The 23,360-nt window shown below is 31.3% G+C and overlaps 1 protein-coding gene across 1 annotated transcript in view; it reads left to right on the plus strand.

Annotated features, from left to right (window-relative positions):
• LOC123208296 (probable disease resistance protein At4g27220) overlaps positions 1–19,825 on the plus strand; it is a 46,774-nt gene extending 26,949 nt beyond the window's left edge. Inside the window, exons 2-26 of the mRNA XM_044625693.1 lie at positions 4,871–5,195; positions 6,631–7,994; positions 8,382–8,846; positions 9,267–9,908; positions 11,313–11,396; positions 11,641–11,682; positions 11,764–11,889; positions 12,106–12,252; positions 12,331–12,436; positions 12,815–12,915; positions 13,006–13,112; positions 13,212–13,472; positions 13,578–13,651; positions 13,784–14,018; positions 14,221–14,371; positions 14,476–14,641; positions 14,800–14,870; positions 15,023–15,174; positions 15,438–15,590; positions 15,779–16,317; positions 17,141–17,309; positions 17,466–17,549; positions 18,154–18,237; positions 18,669–19,064; positions 19,295–19,825. Of these exons, the coding sequence (XP_044481628.1) occupies positions 4,871–5,195; positions 6,631–7,994; positions 8,382–8,846; positions 9,267–9,908; positions 11,313–11,339 (2,823 nt within the window). The 3' untranslated portion in view covers positions 11,340–11,396; positions 11,641–11,682; positions 11,764–11,889; ... (16 more) ...; positions 18,669–19,064; positions 19,295–19,825. The remainder of the gene's footprint in view (positions 1–4,870; positions 5,196–6,630; positions 7,995–8,381; positions 8,847–9,266; positions 9,909–11,312; positions 11,397–11,640; positions 11,683–11,763; positions 11,890–12,105; positions 12,253–12,330; positions 12,437–12,814; positions 12,916–13,005; positions 13,113–13,211; positions 13,473–13,577; positions 13,652–13,783; positions 14,019–14,220; positions 14,372–14,475; positions 14,642–14,799; positions 14,871–15,022; positions 15,175–15,437; positions 15,591–15,778; positions 16,318–17,140; positions 17,310–17,465; positions 17,550–18,153; positions 18,238–18,668; positions 19,065–19,294) is intronic.
• Positions 19,826–23,360: the final 3,535 nt, after the last annotated feature.

Raw genomic sequence — 23,360 nt, forward strand, 5'->3', positions numbered from 1 at the left:
CAGTCTCTATAGTAGTAGTAGTAGTAGTAGGAGTGCTCATAGTCTAGAAAAGCTATTAAGATTAAATTCCAATTGAATCAAATTTGAATATTGATTAACTCAAATTTAGTTTAAATTCACAACAATTAGTTTGAGATTGAGTTTGTTTGAGCTAATTGTATTTGGGATGAAAAAAAGATTGAAATTAAAATGATAATAATTTGTAAGTGTTTCTCGTGCTGTAAATGTCTGAAAAGTGTCTTGTCAAATTGTATTTGGGATGAAAACGTACTCCAATCTATAACATCTCACTTTTTAATTGGAAACCACACACACAAATTGGAATCATGTGTTCGGAATTTAAAATTGTTTAATCCATTTTCTCTTAAATTGGGAGTTTGAATGAAGAACTGAGTAAGATTTATCTCTTCGTTTATCTGATAAAATGACACCCTTTCATAAAAAATAGAAAAAAGCAAAGAATTGTAAGTTTAAAAAATAATGTTCCTGAAAATAATTTAACAAATAGTTTATGGAATTGTAATTTAGTGCTAATGAGGTGTGAAAGTAAGAAAAAGCAAAGAAAAAAATGAGTTAATCAAATATTAATTTGAAGAGTAGAGTCAATGTGATTCAAATAAGTTGATAAGGTATAAAATCAGAAAAAATAGGAAGAAAGATTATAGTGGAGACCCACCACATGAGGATAAAAAACAGGTGAGACTCAAATTTACCCTCCAAAATCTAATTTAATTAAAAAAATTTTAGCCTATGTATTGCGGATCAAATTGAATTACATATTGTTAATATAAATATAATTTTGATAGTGACTTCTCTCCAATAATCCTGATAATTGATAGCATTCCCAACAATTTAATAATAAATTATTAATGGTAATGGAAACTAGCTCAGGTTTGGACAAGTATTATTACATAAAGCAGGAATTATTAATTAATTAATAATAAAGTTTATCTTTTGCTAAAGCCCTTAATTAAGCTAATGCTACTTTGCCTATTTTAATCTTCATTTTCCACAACATTTGATTGTAGAATAATTAATTAATGAGGTGTCTTTTTTGTTATTTTGATAAAGTAATAATCTGTTCACATGGTGAGTTTCCACAATCAATCAATTAAAGTTAAATGAATTGAATTTGGTGGAACTTTCTTTCATAGAAGAATGAATTGATTTTACACTGAATCATTCACACTAAAGTTATAAGCAATTGATTTTTGTTCATTGTTTGTATTTGATTATTCTTTATATTTTATGAAGAAAGTAGTTGGTATTTTTTTTATAATTGGAGACCTCGTCCATATTTGTTGAATGGATAAACTCGGGATACAATAACCAGATCCACAACCACTGTACCAGGTAAGTCAAGGTTTTACAAATATAATAGAGATTTGAACTCAGGTCTTCACCTTAAAAATTTTAATGTTTTGTTAGTTTTGTTAACCCTTGAGGTCTAAATAGTTGGCATGTTGCTATCAAAGTTTGTGTTTTTGGTTGGATTCTATGCCTGTAGTTGTTGAGATTATGTTAAATATTCAATTACAATGATGAATACCTAATGCACAGAACGAGAATAATTTAATTCATTTTTGTCGAGTTATAGCAATAGAAACATAAATAATCCCAAACCTTAAGAATTAAACCATTGTTGCTATCTCTTTAAATTGAAAGCCATGTTGTCTTCATCTTCATTGTACAGTATATAGTATTCAATATAGCTTAAAATAGAATTATAATCCTATAAAATAAAAAAATATATATATAATAAATCATACTCATATTAAATCACAATTAAATTTAATCAGAATTGGATCAAATAGAAATAGATATCCTTTATTTAATACAACCAACAAATAAACAAAACATACTACATTTTATTTATTATAGTTATATTTAATGAATAGAAATAGAATTTTTCAACGACTGTGGATTCAAAGAAATGGTTTAGTGTGCATAAATTAATCATCCCATTGTTATGATGATTGTTTGTAGAAGACATCTCTTACTGATGAAACTGAGGACACATGATTTGCAGATGACATAATGATACTAATGGAAACCAGCTCAGGTTTGCATTTGTATATTATAATTAATAATAAAGTTTAGCACTTAAAAAAGCTAATACTAACTTTACCTACTTTAATCTTCATTTTCCACCACAATGAATAATAAAATAATTATTAATGAAGTTAATGGTCTACTCTTACTTTAATCATATTAATTAATTTGGTCACTGCATGAGTTGCCAGTATCAATTATTTGAAGTTAATGGTTTTATATCGTCAAGCTCAAGTTTAATTTGGAGGTGTTTGTTTAATCAAGTTTACAAGCTGAACAAAATTTGATTTAAATCAATTAAAATAATGTTATTTTAATTAATAATATCAAAACAATATTATTTTAATTAATTTTGGCTCAACTATAACACAAAACAAAGCTCAATGAGTTCAGTTTAACATTGTAACAAAAAACAACTTTGAAGGAAACTTGTTGAGCCAAATTCGAGCCTATATAAAATGGGGTCAAATAAAAACCAACTCAAGTTTGGTTGTGAAGAGCATTTAAATCAAATATATATATATATATATACATATAGCCTAAGTCTTTCTTTGGTTTTACATTAGATTTATATGTGTATCTTTTGTAAAAGGTCTTGGTGTCTTAATATTATTGGGTGTTGATATATGTGTTAATGGCTATTCATATAAAAGAAAAATCATTGAATAGTCGAGCTTAAGACAAGTTTGACTAGTTTGAGTTTAATTAAAAATGTTTATTTTACCTTCTAATTTTTGAATTATTCTTTTCACTTTATAACTTATGTATTTATTAATTAATCCTATATTTAAAGTATATATAAAAGTTTAGGGATGTAAGTTATATTTAAAACTTTTTTGGGTTTATTGATATTTTATTTGAGCCGAGCTATGAGCTTGTGAGCTCACCAAGTTGGTCATCCTCAGGCTCGAGTTCGAATTTGACTCAAAAACTAAACTCAAGTAGCACAATCTTGAGTTTGGTTCACTTGGCTTACACCTTTGATTCACGTATATATACATTAGTTTGTATAATATATTTTGTATAAATTCTTTGTAAATAGGGATTGATTTAAGCCAAATTGAGTTTGAGGTTGGGTCAACATGAGCTCAACAACTTAAAAGAGTTGAGCTCACCTAAAACCAATTTAAAATTAACCTGGCTTGAGGGAAGCCAAGCTTGAGTTCAGCTCAAATTCAACAACAACAGCAATTTGAGCTCGCGTTTAGCTCAAAATTGATCAAAATAATATCATTTAAATCAATTTAAATAGAATTTTTTTTATTTTCACAAGCTTGACCAGTCGTGAGGTGAGCACCATCTAAGCTTAAACTTAAGCTCGAGTTTGACTATAACAAATCATAAGACTTGAGTTCAAACATTGACTGTTTACCCAACAAAGTGAAAACTCATGTTTTACCTATTAAAAGTCGTTATTCAAAAACTTATCAGTATAATGTAGTTAAAGTGAAAGCTCAAGTTTGCACAATTATTATTATTTTAAAGCATGAATTATTAATTAATAATAAAGTCTAGCTTTTGCAAGTGCACTTAATAAAGCTAATGCTACTTTAATCTTCATTTTCCATCCAATTGAATTATAAAATAATTAATTAATGAGGCCGGTGGTCTTCTACAATTCTTTGTTCACATGGTGAGTTTCCACGATCAATCAATTGAATTTGGTGGAACTTTCTTTCATAGCTGAATCATTCACACTACAGTTATAAGCAATTAATTCTTGTTCACTGAAATCTCTCTTCACCATTTTCAATTTTCTTCTCTCTGAATAATTCAGAAATACTTTCACTCACAAACCTCTCTGAAACTAGTTCCCCTGATTTCTTCAGTTTGCACCTTGGTTGTCCTGTTACTTTCTCTCTTTTACTTTCTTTATTTCAGAATCTTTTGGCCCTATTTCCAGTTCTTTATTCTTTTTTCTGTTTCAGTATTTCTAATTCCTACAAAAAAAAAAAAAACCTGTTTGCTTTCGTTTATTTCTCGATTACTAGAAAGAATTATCATTTCTTGTATTTGTTGTTAATTTCGGTGTCTTTTAATTATTTTCATTTGCTTTACTTCTCTTCTGTGTTTTTCAAACTTCAAAAAAAATGGTTGATGTTGCTGGGAGTGTCGGGGGTGTGATGAGTCCTGTCCTTCAAGTTGGTCAGTGGTTGGCTGCTCCGATTTGGCGTCAATTTAAGTACTTGTTCAACTACAGGAGCAACTTTAGCAGTCTCCAAGAACAAGTTGATAAGCTGAAGAATACAAGAGACGAAGTTCAACATAAGGTCACTGCAGCTGAAAGAAATGTGGAAGAGATCAAACAAAATGTTAAGAACTGGCAGGAGGTTGCGGAGAAGACGATTACTAAAGCAGAGCAGTTGATTCAACAGAATGCAAACAACCCTCGATGTTTCAAGGGATTGTGTCCCAACTTCATCATTTACTACAAACAAAGTAAGAAAGCATTCAAATTAAAACGGGATGATATTGATCCACTTCTTCAGCAAGAAAGGGAATTGGGTCCAGTTTCCAATCCTAGTAATCCACGGGAGATCTGGCTTAGAACTAGTGAAGATTACTTGACTTTTGAATCAAGAAACTCCACTATGAAGGATGTATGGGCTGCTTTAAATGATGAGAGTGTCTTCATGATTGGTGTTTACGGGATGGGTGGTCTTGGTAAGACCACTCTTGTGCAAGAAATTGGTAGGAAAGCCGAGAAGGAAAAGCTCTTTGAGGAGATTGTTTTTGTAGAGGTTAAAAAGCATTCTAGACAATATGGTTGATCTGTTAAGGTTTGCTTTATTTATTTATTTATTTATTGGTCTTGTAGGTTTCAGAATCTCCTGATATAAAGAAGCTTCAAACAACAATTGCAGACAAATTGAAGCTGAAATTCGAAAATGAAAGTGAAATGGCAAATAAGCTATATTCAAGAATGGAGAAGAAGAATATCCTTTTAATTCTAGATAATATTTGGAAACCTGTAGAACTTGATAAGATGGTAGGAATTCCTTGTGGAGCTGATCGTGGAAGAAATAAGCTTCTGTTCACAACAAGAAATGTAGATGTGTTGGAGAGAATGGGGTCCACAAATAATTTTGGAATGGGCTTTCTAAATGATGATGAAGCTTGGACCTTATTTACCAAAATGACAGGTAATTGTGATAATGTGAATATTAAAAAATTAAAACAATTATTACATGAAAAAAATTTGAATTTCAAAATTTAGTTCCACTTGTGTACTTAATAGAAAACATTACAAATCCAGTTTAACGGTAAGGTTTGCATCTAGGATCACATTCTTAATTATAAGTTTAATTTAATCATATTCATGCTCCAGATTAAAGGTGGATCTGATTTAAACTAGTTTAAATTTAATTTGTGATTCAAATCAAATTAATTGATTTTGATATAGAGCTACAGATAACTAGCTCAACTCAAGATCGATATGTTTATCCATTCAATGAATTTGATGACAATGTTCACCACTTTGATGACACTGTTGACACCTTTGGTGGCTCTTTGGTGTCATTGTTCATCAGTTCAAATGAGATTGAACTTGAATTTAACTTGAACTCAAGTTAACCTCAAGTTCGACTTAGACAAATCCACCCCTACTCTAGCCATCAAATTTTTTTATTTGATTTATTGTGTTAATTGTTCTCCTGAAAGTCAATGTTTTTGCATTTTTATTAGCAAGTTTGATTTTGAGTGGAAACGTTTTATTTATATCAACTAAGGGTAGAAAAGTATTTTAAGTACTGTTTTGAAAACTCAACTTTCAACTAGGTTAACCAAGAATTGATCTATAATTCAATCTAATTCTCATAAATGGAGGAATTTTTATAAAACTAAATCAAAACCGATGAACCGTTACAAAACCAGTTGAACCTGGTTCAGCTAACTTTTCCTTATTTTTAGCTTTTCCAAGTTACAACTTTTACTTCATCTTCACGTGATTACCCAAATCCAGTCATCTCTCTCTTTCTTGAATCTTGCACTTGTTTTTTAATATTTCCACAATTTTGTTCTTTTGTCAATTTTGTTTTATATATGTTAATATATTTATTGCTTTTAGCTTTTAACTCATAAATAATATTATGTGAACAAATTCATATATTAATGATAATATGTTATTACAAGATTGAATAATTTTAAAATAAAGAAAAATAACATTTAATTATATAATAATATATCATTGTTTATACATAAATTTATGATAATTGTTTATGCATATAAAGAGTGGTTGGACTCTCTATTAAAATCTCAATTAAATTAATAATTAATTTTACAATTAATTTTTTTAATCTATGTAGTTAAGGATAAATCAGCTAATTAACATATTTGAAATTATTATTTTTTAGTTTTTTTAATTGATATTTATGTTTCAAAGAAATAAATATACTTGATTGTACTTGATAATTATACAAAGTTGCTTATAATGAACTTAATATGGGTTATGTTTAAAAAATATATTAAATGATTGATATTATTTAAGAAATTTATAATAATTTGGGAATATGTTGAATCCAAATTAAGTATAAATATCGATAGAAAATGTAATTGGTATAATCTTTGATGTTTTTGCAGGTGATGTTATCCAAACACGTGAATTGCATTCTCTAGCAAATAAGGTATGCAAGGAATGCGGAGGATTGCCTATTGTCATTTGTACAATAGCAAAAGCATTAAAAAATAAGAGTCATCCATCTGATTGGAAGGTTGCATTACAAGAACTGAGAGCTCCTACACCAACAAAGTTCACAGGATTCCTAGAAGAGGAATACACGAAGATCGCCTTAAGTTACAAGTATTTAAGAGATGAACTTAAGAAAACTTTTTTAATTTCTAGTCTATTGAAAAATAATACTTCCATTTCAGACATGTTTAGACATGTTGTGTGTCTAGATATACTTGAAGGAGCTAACTTGACAATGGAAGAAGCACGAGATAGACTTGATAAATTGGTTTGCGATCTCAAAGATGCTTGTTTGTTACTTGGCGAGTTAAGAAGCGAACAATTTGCTATGCACGATGTTGTTCGTGCTGTTGCCATAACAATTGCATATGTGGATCACCATGTGTTTACAGTGAGGAATGATTTTGAACGAGAATGGAAAGATAGAGATAAACTCAAGAAATGTACAAAAATCTCCTTGCCTGGCAATAGTCTTATTATTAGTCAGCTTTGGCCTAATTATTTTGATTGTCCAAATCTTGAATATTTTTATATGACTACTATGTGGAAGTCTTCTTTCAAATTCCCAGAGGACATCTTCATAGTGATGCCAAAGCTCAGAGTAATGAATTTAGATGGATTACAACAATCGTCATTGTTGTCATCAATTGATCTTCTAACCAACCTTCAATCTTTGTGTTTAGATAATAGCGAAGTTAAAGATTTTGCTATTATTGGAAAGCTAACGACACTAAAAGTTCTTAGCTTGCAAAACTCAATTATTGAGGAGTTTCCTATAGAATTGGGTCAATTGATTCAATTAAGGTTGTTAGATTTAAGCAAATGTTGGAAATTAAAAGTTGTTGCTCCAAATGTGATATCACAATTATCCCAATTGGAAGAGTTTTATATAAAGGGATGCCCTATTAAGTGGAAGCATGAAGTACTCGAGGAAATGAAAGTCTTGTCTAATCTCACTAGTTTATCATTGGATATTGATTTTAACAATGTGTTGCCTAAAGACTTTTTTTCCAAAGAGCTTAAAAGGTACAAAATATCAATTGGCCAATGGAAGTTTCATTTTGGAAATGGTCAACTGGAGTGTTTGAGGATATTACAATTCAAATTTAATTCTACCATTTGTTTAGAAAAATTACACGGAATCAAGAATGTTGAAGTTTTGCAGTTGGATGAATCTTCAGATGAAGAGAATGATACTAAGGCTTCAAAAGTTATTTTGCAATCTAATGAAACTAGACCACTTTTTAACAAAAAGGTTTGATTGACTATAACTTATTGTACTTCTTTATTTTTATATTTTTATCTTCTATTATGTGTATTCTCATTTGCTAACATATAGTTCTGGTATTGTATAATTCATTCTATTTTGGTTTTTTTTTTTTACTAGTGATTTGAATTTTCAATTCAATTTCACTATTAAGTACTTCTCTTCAATCTCTATATTATATAATCTTTATCAAATTGACATCATCATTTCATGGTTAATTTTGTTATTGATACTATTAGAGGCTAAAAAACAAAACACATTGTTAATATTTATGGCATGTCATCTATAAATCCATGAAAAACTAATTATTATTTTCTTTTTTAATTTTTCTCATGAGTTTGTAAATATTAAAACAACAATTAACTTTGACTGCAGGTTATTTTCACCGATTTGATGAGTTTGGAATTGATCAATATTAGTTTTGAAAAGATTTGGGAGATCCAACTTTCAACTTCTTCTTATGAAAATTTGACACAGTTGTTTTTGAACCGATGCAATAAAATAAAGTATGTGTTTTCATTTTCCATAGCCAAAAACCTCCAGCAACTCCGATACCTTAAGATAGAGAATTGTAAGGCTTTGGAGAAGATTGTTGAAGAAGAAGAAGGAACAAAAATTGTTAATTCTATATTTCCACAAATAACTCAATTGGTGCTTCAAAATTTACCCAAACTTACTGTTTTCTATCAAGGAACGCATGCTTTGGAATTGTCAATGCTAAAAACATTGCAGATAGACAATTGTCGAAACTTCACTTCAATATGTCAAGACTTTCAAGATAATAATAAGGAGGGTGAAGTTCAAGTTTCAGAGTCAAAATCCATTTGCTTGGAGCATAAGGTATCAATCTCGTGTTTCTTTCTTTACTAAAAAGAGTTAAAAGAAAAACCATATAGATATTTGATAAGAAAGCTCAACATCATGGCCTATTAAGCCCAAATTTATAAGTAAAGCCCTCCAACATATTTACACTACTTATATTCCTATTTTGAATTTAGAATATCTTATTAGTAGTATAATTTCCACTATTATATTATATTACAAATTTGATTTATTTTCTTATCTAAATTTACGTTATTTTTACACATTTGATCATATGTTTCACAATTCTTTCTTTGACAATTAAAAAGTATTAATTAATTATTAATTAACTGCATTACCATATTTTATGAATTTAATTATGTGCAAGAAATTGCAACAATTAAATTTTGTTTTAAGATTATAATGAACTAACTAGATTTCGTTTGTATATATTTGCAGATTAATTCTGATTTGGAGGAAATTACATTGGAAGATTATTGGGAAGGGGATGTGAGAGAGATCAATTGGTTGAGTGAATCTAAAACTCTTTGTATCTCCAATGCAAATATTTCAGTTGGACTCCTTCAAAGATTTTATAATCTTGAAGTTCTATTTGTAGATTCCAATGATAGATCGATGAGTCTACTATCATTCTCAGCCTATTTCCAAAATCTTAAAGTTTTGGAAATAAGACATTGCTCCGGATTGATAAAGAGGTTAATAACGCCTTCAATGATTAAAAGCTTGGTGCAACTGAGAGAAATGAGTATAGACAATTGTGGATTGCTTACTGAAATAGTAGAAAATGAGGGAAATGAAACAACAACTGAAATTGTTTTTAACAATTTGAACAAGTTATCACTTCAATACTTAAATTGTCTTACATGCTTTTCTTCTGGAAATTATTCTTTCAATTTTCCATCTTTGGAAGAGTTAATTATAAAAGATTGTCCCAATATGAAGACTTTTTCTTCAAGAAGCTTAAGCACACCAAAGTTGTGCAATGCCCATTTTAGGATGTTTTGTGAAGATGAGATGAAGCTATCTGAGATCGGGGAGAATGACTTGAATACAATTATACAAGAAGCAAGCAATAAAAAGGTATGTATTTAATTAATTAGTTTACTAATATTTCTAATGTTTTAAGAATATATATTTTCTTCTCTAACTATAACAAATTATGTTTTAAACGATATTGACCTTGCTATTTGCTACCGCATTAAAAAGAATTAGTTTTTTCATATGCTAAACATTATTGTTGAATTGGTGGCCACCACACACTTATTTCTATAACCACTGTTTTATATTTCTAATAATCATCATTTCATCATTTTTTTCTCCTTGTTCCTTATATATATATATATATATATTATTTGTTTTCATGAGAAATTTTAATTTTAATTTGATTGACATGTTTTTTCTTTAGGTTAACACTGATCTGAGGAAATTGACATTAAATGGAGGAGATATTATATCAATTTGGAAAGGAGAGTTTGAAGAGAACTTTGTTAAAGTAGAAACTCTTGAATTGATTAAGGATGAATATGCATATATTCCAATTCAAATCTTTCTTAAATTTGTCAGTCTTGAAATACTTATATTAGAAGTGAGTTCATATGAAGAGATATTCTCATGTGGAGAAGGTGAAGAACATGCTCGAGCACTTGCAAAATTAAAAGTTTTACTATTGTGTGGACTTTTTAATTTAAAATGCATTTGGAAACGAGACTTTCAGTTCAAATCTATTCTTCAAAATCTTCATTCATTATTGGTAGTATATTGTCACAATTTGATGACTGTGTTGCCACCTTCATCATCTTTTGAAAGTCTAACGACTTTGGAGGTATGGTTTTGTAATGGAGTGCAAAACTTAATCGCATCTTCAACAGCCCAAAGTCTAGTATGCTTAGAAAAGTTGAAAATAAGAGAATGTGAAATGATGATAGAAGTATTAGCAAATGAAGAAGATGTAGAGGAAGATGAAATTGTTTTTCAGAAACTTAAGAAGTTGACCTTGTTTAAATTAGAAAGTCTCACATGTTTCTATTCTGGGAATTCCTCCCTAAATTTCCCATTTTTGGAATCATTAAATGTGTCTAAATGTTTCAAGATGAAGACTTTCTCTAGAGAAAGTTTAAAAATGCCACGGCTACAAAAAGTGAATGGGAAAGTTTGTATAAATGACCTTGATTCAGTCATACAACAATTACAAAATGGTACGTATTTATTTATGTAATAATTTTTTTTTATAGTTTTTTTTTCTCCATTGAATTAATAACAGTCAATCCTCAATGATCTTTATTATTGATTTTTGCTTTAATTAAAATCCTTTTACATACACCAAAGCTACAATATTACAGTTTAAGTATCATTAAAGTTAAAATAAATTGAGTATGTGTGCTTTTCAAGAATTGAGGTGGTTGAGGAAATGCTTCATCTTCTTGCTTAATTCTCTATAGCTTTTGTTTTTCAAATAAATTAATGTGTTATTTTTTGTGATTACAGATTGTTCAAAGTTCTGTGATAGAATAACAAAAGAATTAGAAGAAGAACTAGAAGAAGGACTAGAAGAAAAATGGAAGTCATGTGGTAAGTCATATTTCAAAAGTACATACGTTGCCTTCATAAATTCAATTGATTTGGAAAGTAAGAATAACTATTTCCCACTAAAACTTTGTTGAGTTGACATTTCCGTTCTTTTGAAAATTTAATTTTCCCTCCCGTACGTCATTTTTTTATAAAAAATTAACGATTAGAAACAATTTCTCCAATGGATACCTCTTCCTTCAAATGCAACAACTCCTGAAGCTTTCTTTTGATTCCACCAACACAGGCCCCCTCTACAGTCTCTCCCATGCTCTATTTCTCAAATATGGTAATTTCCTTTCATTTACTAATTTCGCATTTGTTTAATTTACAATGTTTCCACACTAACGAAAGTTTAATGTCACTGTAGAGGCGAAGAATAGGAAGTTGATGGCGAGCATGGAAGATGAAGAAGAAAGCAACAATGTTTAAAGGGTTGCCAAATGATTAATTGATGACGGCAACAACAGTTGAAGTTTGTCAATGAAAGTTTCAGGTAAAACCATACATTAAACCCCGTCATAACTTCACCCTTTCTCTCTTTTTTCTTCATTTCTTTAACTCATAACACCATCTCTTTACAATAAATGTGCTAATTTCCTAATTTACTCAGTTTTGCTTCTGTTATCTTCAGCTATTTTAGGTCTCTATTTGTGTGCTATCTTAGTTTGATTTCCTAGTGTACTCAGTTTTGCCTCTGTTTTCTTCTCAGGTAACAGGGAAAAAGTTTCCTACTGGTTAGATGAGTTTGTTCCTCAGAAAAAGTCAGCTTATATAAGCCAAGAAGATCTGCATATAGTAGAAATGACTGAGGGAAACATTTGAACTTTGTGCCCAATGTCTTGGTGTTGGAAACCAAGTAAGTAGGCTTACTTAAATTTACTTAAATGAAGTTTTAATCTTAGCCTCATTATCAATTCCCTCGAGTGGTTGATAGGTACAGAGCTTTTTTTTCCCCTGTCTGTGTAGATCCGATGATGGAAGTCAGTAAAAGAGAGGAGGCAGGAATTGTTCCGGATCCAAATGTAGCTACTTACATGAAGGTCTCTTCAGCATATTTTTCTTGTTTATATCTGATGTTTTGTTCTATATGCTGTTGCTTCATGTATGAAATATTCATGAAAATGGTTGCTGTAACAAGCAATTTCTGCCAAAGGACAATAAAACAATGCTTCAAACAGACCATGTTTTAAAGGTGTTTCTCTTTGTTGAAGCTGTAACCACATTTTTTCCTAGTTGATTTGTATCAAGCAAATGCTTTAAGTTAAAATCTTAACTGTCTTGTGACTTCCCAGGTCCTTGATAATTTTTCATAAATGCATCTGCTCCACTTGGTAGTAATGTTTACGGAATAGACGATTCCAAGTATTAGGTGCCTGCTATTATAAACCTTAGAGGATTAATTTACATTAAACATGCAGGAGAGGTGGTTGGTCCCACAAAAGCCTTATTTATGGATGAAATATCAAATGGTTTAAACAGTTCAACTGCATATCAGATTGTTGTTTGGCCATAGCAGCAGGTGCATATCACAGATGCTACTGTATTGATTTTATTTCTTCACCCAGTTCCAGAAACCTTTGAACTCTTTGATGAATTCATTTTGATGCAGAAGGAAAAGTTGTGTATGAAGAACAACGCAATAAATTTGTAGAATTTTTCAGGGACTGTGGATTCAAGTGTCCTCAAAGAAAATGTGTAATTGACTTTCTTCAGGAGGTAAGTGAATTACAACTTACAATCATGTGTTTTTCCACTCTTAAATGTTAGCACTTCAGCTTTTATTTTTAATTGATTTTTTCGGCTGGTGATATCTAGAAAAGATCGAGCACAATACTGGTACTGCACTGATTCTATTTGGCATTGAGAAAAGTCATTCCTTCAATGTTATGCTATGACAGCTGTTCGAATTCAATGCTACTCAAGTTTGTTCAATGTTCACCCAGTCGAATACAAATGCTGCCCCCTGATAATCTTGTGTGATGATTTTGCAAGAAAAGTTGGCCAATATTCGAGGAAGTCAAGATTCCAATGACGGTAAACTTGTGAAAGAGAAGTCTAAGAATTCACCTTCCAAAGGTAAATTTGATTTCTTGCAATTCAGATTTTTATCAATTTTTATTCCAGTTGTATTTGTTTCACTCTAATGTTTGACATTATTTTCTTTTGTACCTTATTTGATAGGCGGGATGGTCTTACCTTTTAAACTCTAATCAGTAACAATTCAGGATATGAACTATTATGTTGACTTCCCTGCGGTACTCATTATTAGCCATTATACATTCACAATCGGTTATTTTCATTGCATGATAATTAAAGGCATCAGATCTCATACCTTCATTTTGGCATGTTTTGTCTCTAATTTGCCTTCTACTTCCCTTTGGTTTTAGGAGAAGAAGAAAATCCCAACTGCTCTCTGATATATCTGTTGGATTAATGCTTGGTGGGCTAATGGCATTGACGGGTGTTAGTGAAGCTGGAAAATCCACTCTTCTAGGTTTTGGCCAAACGATGTTGTGTCAATGACAAACTTGTGGTTCTTTCTTTAATCTCTTATGAATTAATAAGTAAGGGTTTGCCAGTACTGAAAGCTCTGAGCTCATTCTCCTTGAAAACTGAACTGAGGTCATCCAATTGTCATGAATTGACTAATCTGTGTTTGTTTTTCAGTTGAGCATTCAGTTAATTGATGCTTCTTTATCTGTTGTGTCAGCATGTCCTTCTCTTTGTCTTTTTCTGGAAAATGATTTCATCATTGTCTTCTGGTACTAACTGTAGGACTGTCGTAAGTTTTAATTTGATTTCTTTATCTGTTCTTGTAATTTAGGTTGCTTAAAGGTTGCAGTATTCCAGGTAAAATATTATTGACCAGAAGGGCAGATCCTATAGAGGACCCAAGCTTACATTCCTCAAGTCTTGGACGCAGCCTTTCTCAGAATGATGCTGGGACAAGTGATAATATGCATGATTCCGTAGAGGTGTTATTTATGATAAGTATTCATTCTTTTCAATTTCATAATTTAAGTATCATTTGAAGTTTAAATATTAAAGGATTTGATTTGCTGTTTTACTTGTTATGCAGGTAGAAGATCAAGATACAACCAAGCCAAATAATGGAAGTTCTTATAAGTTAACAATTTCAAATATTGAAACTATGTTCAAAAAATCTCATAAGTCCACCATGGGTGCTAGAGCTACAGATTCTACATATGAAACCAAGGAGCTATCTGGTTCCGTGGTCATATTAGGTATCATGCTATATAGCTTCTTGCTTATTTATGTGTATAGAAATTTCCAAACTGAGTTGGTTTTAAATTGAGATTAGGATCCTTTTTTTTTTCCTCTCTCTTTCTCTCTCTCTTTTATAGCTTCTTTATACCATATTCTTTTTTGCTTAATCATGCAGAGAGAGTACGAGAGTTAGCTTGGAGTGGTGTACCACCATACATGTGCCCTACCGTGTGGAGGCTTCTTTTGGTAAACTTTTTACTCTATTAGTTGCCATCAATTTTGGAAGTACATTGGCCAGAGATTTTTATATGATCATTCCTTTGAAAATTTTCTAACTGGGAACATTTTTAAGTGATGTTTTTAAGAAAATTTGGGCTAATAAACTCTTTGATTAACAGATACTTGCACATGTAGAGAATTATGGTTTGGATTTCTTGTCAATCTATATGCAAAAATCGGTCGCTTTGTACTAACACCGGTGAGGGAGATCAATTCAATGATGTGAAAGCTGGTTCATGCTCATTCTATGTACTGTGCATATTCTGAGTAGGTATGCCTTTTAGTTTATTGAGGCTCGAGGTATTGGCTATAGACTATAGTTCTGCAGTTGTTTCCTTACGTTTCATTATGTTCTGTTTGTCTTATTGAGTTTGTAGTTGTCAATTCTTATTGTTCGAAAGTTGAAATGAACCGTTTTAGGAGCATACTTTCCAGTGATTGTGTCCATCTGAGTTCTGGGATTTACATAATCTGGCCTCTTAAGTACAATATACATATTATTGAATATATTTTTTTCCCTGTTGAAATTTATAGATGAACTGATAACAGCCATATGCACCACCAAATTCAGATGGAAGCAAGGGAGTCCTAAGAAGGAAGCATAGTGACCATCTTGACTGTGTTGCTCAGTTTTATCACATTCCAGATACCGAACGTTCAGATGATGAAATTAATATGCTTCGCCAGGTATTTTGACTGAAACTGCCTATTAATCTTTATTTTTTTGTTTAATTTTCTACATGACCAACCTGGACACTCAGAGAATGTATATAAACAAATGAAAACTCTGAACATATCATTACACAAGTAAAATTGAGTAATACATTAATGAGATGGTAATGTGTTACGCCTCCAATAATGCACTTATACAAAAGGAAAAGCAAAGGAAGCTGAAATCAAGGCTTGCCCTAATCAGCAGCTGGATTCAATGCCAAAGAACAAGACCAAGATCGAAACAGACTGTAAAAAGAGAAGATCAGATGAGGACGAGGCAAGCAAGAATTCAATAATTCGTTAAGGGGGATTTACAGCCAAAAGAGGGAGGGGGCTGGCACCTTTACTTTCAATATGTTTTTTATAGTTCTTATTACCATTTTTTTTAAGAGAATAAACACTTGTAGTGTGAAGTATCATAAATAAAAATCTTTGTGCTTGTATATTTACACACTATAGTTCTCTATCTGATTACAAATTCTGTAATTTTCTATTAAAGTGGTGTTAGGGCCACTCTGGGAGCAAGATTATGGTGAACACGCAAATGGATTCTAGGCTAGATCAAGTGGCAAAAGATTTGTCAAGAAGGGGGCATGGTCTGGATGTTGAAATTCATTTGTTAAGACAGTGATTTAGTGAGATGAAAGACCACCAGTCTATCAAATTACTCTCGGCACTTCTGCCATGCGTGTCTATATATGTATTCAAACTAGCCTTTTATTTATTTTGAGCTGTTCCACTGTAAAGATGTTTAATTTATACTTGCACTTCTCTTCCCAATAGGCTTCATGTTTTTGTACTGTAGAAATTCCATTCAAGTTCATTTATTTTTATGGTGCATGAATTTATATTTATTTCTTATTCCTCAGAAAATGAGTTTCATTTGATTTATTTTACTCTATGGTTAGTCAAATTCTAGATGTATAAAATATTTTTCTTTATTTGAAATTGAGATGATAATTAAATTGAATAAAATGTTAATGGTTTATCATTCTCATTTAGACAAAGCATTTGATTTGTAACGAAAACTCACTTTGATTAGTAAAATCAAGTTTTGAACTTAGTTTGAATGCATTTCATTTTTGAACTCCATCAGAAGGAAGTTTAAATTAGAATGTTAGAATTGATTCAAACTTGATTTATTTATGAAACAAAGTCCAATCTTTGGCTCCAGTTTAGATCAAGTTTGATCTATTTATAAGCTAATTGAAGTACCTGTGTTATAATTATTTTGGTTTGCAAGAAAGTTTGTAATTTTATTAATGCTCAGTTTTTGATATATTGAGTCATTGGTCTGCCTTTTGATATTTAAACTCAGCATTAAGTAGAGCAAATGTACTTCAATTTAACAAGTCTAATTAATTGAAATACTTATGAGTTAGTATCAATTTGTCTTTTCATATTAGTTTTAATTTATTTTTCAATGCTAAGATGGTTAATGTCATATGTTTTCTGTTTTTAAGTGTAGTTGTATGCAGTTGTTGTCTGCCATGTGTTTAACAGTTAATGGTCTATCTTTGTAGAGTTGGTGTGGAGTTGCCTTGTGTTTAACTGTAGAGGTGAGATATAAGAATTTGAGATTGGAAGCTGATTGTGAGATTGTTCACAGAAAGCCCCTCCCATCTCTATGGAATTCTCTTATACATTCGCTTTCGCTCTGTTTCTGCTGAGCCATAAATTGAATCAATATAGGTACTTCTCTGACTATAAATAATGTTTAAAATTTTACTACAGAGAGCTTTAAGTTTAGCCCTTAGATTTTTACTCTTGAAAGTTCTTTAAGATGCAGATTACTTGTAGTTTTGAATTATTTTATTGGTTAGTTGAAATTGAAACCTCCTTTTATAGGTCCTCCCTGAGCTTATAGGTTCAAAGTCAAATTAAGTTCAGATAACCATCCAATGATATCAATGGCATCGTTGAGCCTAGAAGGTAATATGCAAGATTTATTGTTAGTAAAATTAACTCCATTTATGAACTGACATAATTAGTTCTTGGTCAACTATACTGATTTTCCATTATTGTAATTGTAGAATTCCAGTGGTTTGTCGTAAATTGTTGTTACTTTTAACTTATAAAGGTTGCACTGACCTCTCTAATTCTATTCTGTACTTCTTAACTACTGAAGACCTTTTGACAGTGAACTCTTTTGTAAGGATATAATTTTTTAATGAATAATTCATATATTTAAGCATGGGTAATCTTCAATTTGTTTTTCTCTTGTCAGAATTAGTTTGTTTGGATCACACTGTCATGTGTTTTATCTCCTCTTGTGGAATCTGTACTTAATTTAATGGAAATACCTTACACTTCAATATCTTAGCAAAAATTTTACTTGTGAAACCAGGTATGTGGAGGATTCTTCTCAGCCAATTTGCATGCGATAATTTAACAATTTGTTGTTTTGCTTTGAGATACTCTATTAGAGATTAGACTGAATTCCAATTGGGTTTGGAAAATGATGTGGAAAGCCTCTTTTCTGCTAGAATTTTTCTAAGCGAAAATGAGATACTTAAGTGTGCTTGAATTATTGCAGGATGATTGTTCTACTTGGCCTCCAAGTTGCAGGAAGACCACACTTCTAAAGGCTCTCTCAGAAACTCCTGACAAATCTCAAAAGGTTTCAGAATTTCTTTGTTAACTCACCATCATTTTGAATACATTTGGAATGTTACTGTCTTGAGTATCATTCATATACATGAATCTATAACTAAATAGCTGACTTGCTTAAACATGATAGAATCACAAAAGAAAAGCTTGAGGCATCACAAGTACACATCTTTGATAGGTTTCACAATTTTGTAGTATTTGATTATACCTCCTCTTTTACTGTTCTGTTTTATTCTGCTGCACAAACCAAAGGTTTCTCTCCTTTATATTGCAGAGAAAATTTAGTTTCATTTTTTAGATTACCCTGCAACTTTTTCCAGAATTATCAAGTCTATTTGTAGTCATATGTTTATTTACTTTTAGCTTGATGCAAGCCATAACATTTTTTGTTATCTTAGTTTTATTTCCTAATTTACTCACTTTTGCTTCTGTTTTCTTCAGCTAATTTACTTCTCTATGGTGTGCTATCATAGTTTGATTTCCTACTGTACTCAGTTTTGCTACTGCTTTTTTCAAAGGCAACGAAGGAAAAGTTTTCTTTAGCAGTTACTGGTTGGATGAGTTTGTTCCCAGAAAACATCAGCTTATTTATGCCAAGAAGATCTGCTTTTTGCAGAAATGACCTAGGGAAATACTTGATTTTTCTACCTGGTATCTTGGTGTTGGAAACCGAGGAAGTAGGCTTCTTTAAATTTTAATTCAATGAAGTTTTAGTCATAGCCGCCTTATCAAGTCCCAAGAGTAGCTGATAGGTACACAACATTTTTTTTTTCTGCCTATGGAGATGATATGATGGAAGTCAGTAAAAGAGATGTGAACACAGATACTTACATGAAGGTATCTTCAACATATTTGACCTTTTTTTTATCTGAAGTTTTGTTCTGTGTGCTGTTGCTACATGTGAAATATCCATGGCATTGGTTGTTATAACAGGCAATTTCTACCTTCAAACAGATCATGTTTTAAAAGTATTTCTCTTTATTGAAGATGTAGCCACATTCTTTTCTGGTTATTTGTATCTTGCAAATGCTTTAAGTCAAAATCTTAACTGTCTTGTGACTTCCCAGGCCCTTGTACTCAATATCTGTGCTGACACAATGGTGCGAGACGAGATGAGAAGAGGCAGCTATGGAGGTTAAAAAAGGAGATTGAGTACAAGGAAATTTTCATAAATGCATCTGCTCCATCTCCACTTTGTAGAAAAGTTTATGGAGTAGATGCCTCAAAAGGATTAGATGCCTCCCCCATCACAAGCCTTAAATGTTTAATTTTTCATTAAAATTTGCAGGAGAGATGATTGTTGCTTGTCTGCAACAGCTGGTGCATATCAGAGATGCTACCTTATTGATTTCACCTCTGCCTCCAGCTTCATAAACCTTTGAACTCTTTGATGACATCATTTTGATGTGGAAGGAATGGTTGTGTATCAAGGACCACACATCAAGTGGTAGAATTTTTCTGCGCCTTGTATTTGTGAGGCTCTAGAATCCCTTTGCGCCTTATCTGTGTTTAATAACTATGGTTCTTTATCACAGTTCCTTATAGACTGATGCATGTTTCTTTTTAATATTACTTCTATTTTAATGGCATATAATCTATCTACCCGTATTCTTTCTTGACTTTTGTTTTAGGAGCAATGTAATTAAGAGTTTGTAAGCATGCCTATAGTTTGTGAAATTTTATCATAGTGGACAATATGATTCAGGTGTTTGAAAAGACAAGATTTGATAACCTGTTAAAACTGCACAATATGACAAAACATTGTGCACTGGTTATCAAGGCATTGGTTGTCTGTTACAATGTAGAAACATCTTGTTTCAGAATAAATGAAAATGTAATGACTCCTTCATTTCAGTTTATTAGAGGGAAAGTCCTATTTTTACCATCTTTTTTTAAGGTATTGATGGTTAGTATAATTCCATAAGAACTACTGAAATCATTTCTCTATTGCTATCATCTTTTGAAATGAAAGGTATCATCTTCCCAAACAAGCATATATGCAACAAAAGTACAAAAAAACATACATAAGTCCACTACAATATAAATAACCCTGCTTAAAAACTGTCCAAGCTCAAGTATAGCTATCAAAATATCTAGTCCATAGTTTTCTTGATTATCTAAAGCTTATTACATGGCATATAACGTTGAACCATAATTAATGCTGAATGTTGTTGGCAGGTCAAAACCAAACTCATGGGTGCCAAAATTGAATCACAAGGCTTGTGTTTTCCTAAACATTAAATGCATTGGTGTATTTGGGGGCTGACGCATAGGTTAGAGCCCAACTAATATACATTTGTTATTTGGGATGGTATAAGTATTTGTTGAGAGTAAGAAAACTAGCACATTCTAACCATTAAGGGCTTGCTTTATGGACAGTATGCATATTAAAAGTTGTTTCTTAGTTAAAATTTTCAAATATAGTTGAATTACCATGTAAATATGACCTTCTTGTGTGTTCCTTCTCAGCGATAGGTGTTGAGAAGTGCGCAAATATAAGCGGTGGTTGTTTGAATAGGTTAATTGAATGATCAAATTGTTTTGGGGGAACCTCTAATGCAAAGATCTTTCAATGAAAATGTTTTTTTTTTTGAATTTTTCTTTTACATAAACCTGGTTAACCTGGTTTGTGTCATAGATTAAATTCCAGTATTCTTACCTAACAGCTGGAGTTTTTGATATGACTTCTAGATTACAATGTTATTTAACATAATATTGTACCAAGTGAGCCGAGTGTTTTGAGTTCAAGTCCCTTAGCTGTGATGTTGAATTAAAATAAGTTGTGAGGGAGGAAATATGTAAGTTATATACAGTGAAACCAAGAAAGGAAAATATTCTACCGCTAGCAAAGCTAATCACTTACTACACTAAAAAGAATAATCAATCATGCAAATGAAGAAAGACTTTAATTTACTACAAGTTTCAGAAGTGGCTTATCCCAGTCACTTCTAAATGCTATTGAATTTCAGTCAAGAGCCTAAAAATTAAGTTGAAGCTTTCTCTTTATTGTTATCTCTGGGATTTTTACTTCTATAACATAATAAATGATTTATTTATATTCAATTAATTTGATGCAGTACGTGGAGCATTGGTCACTACCATTTTGCCGTGCAGAAAGCTGGAAATGGCAATGCAAGTCAGATGGTGATCTTATATATTCATGTATAATGAACATAACAGGTTTATGACATTGCCCAATATAGCCGAAAAATGCCACAGAGATACTTGGCTTAGGGCATCACAAGTGCACATTTCTATTAGGTTGCTTAATTTTGTAGTATATGCCACACTTTTATTCAGTTGTATTCTACTGCACAGACCAAAGGTTCCTTTCCTTGACAGAACCTAGCCGAGTCCTTTCAGACCTAATTCATTTTCCTACCCATACATTAATTTGCATTTTGCTTGATGCAAAATGAAAATAGTGAACAAGGTTTTCATTTTTGTTTTTTCTTCATTGTATTATCTAGTTAGATGTCCTACTTTTGATTCTGTTTTCTTCGATGGATGATGGGGAGTTTTCTATAAATGGTTACAGACTAGATGAATCTGCTTCCCAGAAAAAAAAAAAAAAATCAACAGCTTATACAAGCCAAGATGATCTGCATATAGCAGAAATGACTACTGAGGGAACACTTGATTTTTCTGCCCGATGTCTTGGTGATGGAGACTGAGGAAGCAGGGAAGTTTTAGTTGCAGCTACTATATCAATTCTCACAAGTAATTAAGAATTCTCTCTATTTGGATATGAGGATGGAGGTCAGTAAAAGACAGGAGGCAGAAATTTTTCTGGATCCAGGCATAGATGTTTATGAGAAAGTATCTTTAACAAGTTTTCTAGTTTTAATCTAATGTTTTGCTCCTTATGATGTTTTAAAGGTCAAATGCATGTTGTGTTCTTAACAATGGTCGTCCTGTCATGAAGCAATTACCTATGTTTTTTTGTTAGAGTTGACAACATTGAACATGTCCTGTTAATTTGACACAGCATAAGCACAATATGATGATACGAACTGTGATATCTATTTTGTGATAATACATTGCTATTTATTATTTGAATTAAAGAGTACTACCTTCAATTACAGACAGCTTGTGTAGAAAACTATAAATTTTTGGCGATGTCTGATGCTTAAAGGCCAAGCCGGGAGATCCTTCAAGATTCTTTAATGTTGAGAGACCACCTTGTCCCCTGAAGGCTGACTCCTCTAATAATAAAACAAATTCAATTCAAACTATTTTTGGCAATTCTTAGTGAATTTGGTTGCAGCAAAGTGATAAACTTCATTCAATAATTATTTCTCACCTATCATTTCCTTTGAATTTAATCATCAAATTCATCATCTGTTCCTATATTGTTTTTGTTTTCATGTGCCTTGTAACGGGTTGATCCGTTAAAATATGAAATTCTTTTAATTTTTCAAATTTTGCGTATCGCGCTGTGCTAACCTTCAGGCCTTCCTATATGGCCTCGGACACGACCTGGGAATTCATGGTCCATGCCCAGAATTTGTGGGCTGTGCTATTTTCCAACAATTTGTTACAGTCAAAATGCTCTCAGATTAAAAAGCATTTAAAATCAGATTCAAACCGAACCTAAATATAGGTTGACTTAAGTTTGGTTTGAATCTATAGTAGTCAATTAGAAAATTAAACTGGTTCAAACTGATTGAGAATGTTATTGAAGATCATCAATAAAATAAATAATATCATTAACAAGATATATAAAAATGACAACAAAAATTAATAGTATCGTTGATGGAATGAATACTATTATTATATGAGCATTCAAATTTGATTTAAGTGAAATTAACATATTGAAACTTCAATTTAAATTTTGTTTAAATCAAATTAAATACTGTTTCAAGTAAAACTAATTCAATTCTAATATAACCCTAAAAGCAATACAAAGCCTTGAGTCTGAGATGAACTGTTGGTATTTTTGTGACTAAACGATTTCGTATTATCCGTTTTACTAACAATCAACAGAATTGACTTAAAAAGGGTGAAAAAAGAATAGGACTAAAACCAAAAAGAAGGTCAAAACATAAATTTGAAACAATTGGACTAAAATGTAATAATCAAAAACCATGAGGACAAAAAAATTATCTGTAAGTCTCTCAGTCGTTGCAAATG

The sequence above is a fragment of the Mangifera indica genome, chromosome 2 (assembly GCF_011075055.1).
Source record: "Mangifera indica cultivar Alphonso chromosome 2, CATAS_Mindica_2.1, whole genome shotgun sequence".
Classification (NCBI taxonomy): domain Eukaryota; kingdom Viridiplantae; phylum Streptophyta; class Magnoliopsida; order Sapindales; family Anacardiaceae; genus Mangifera; species Mangifera indica.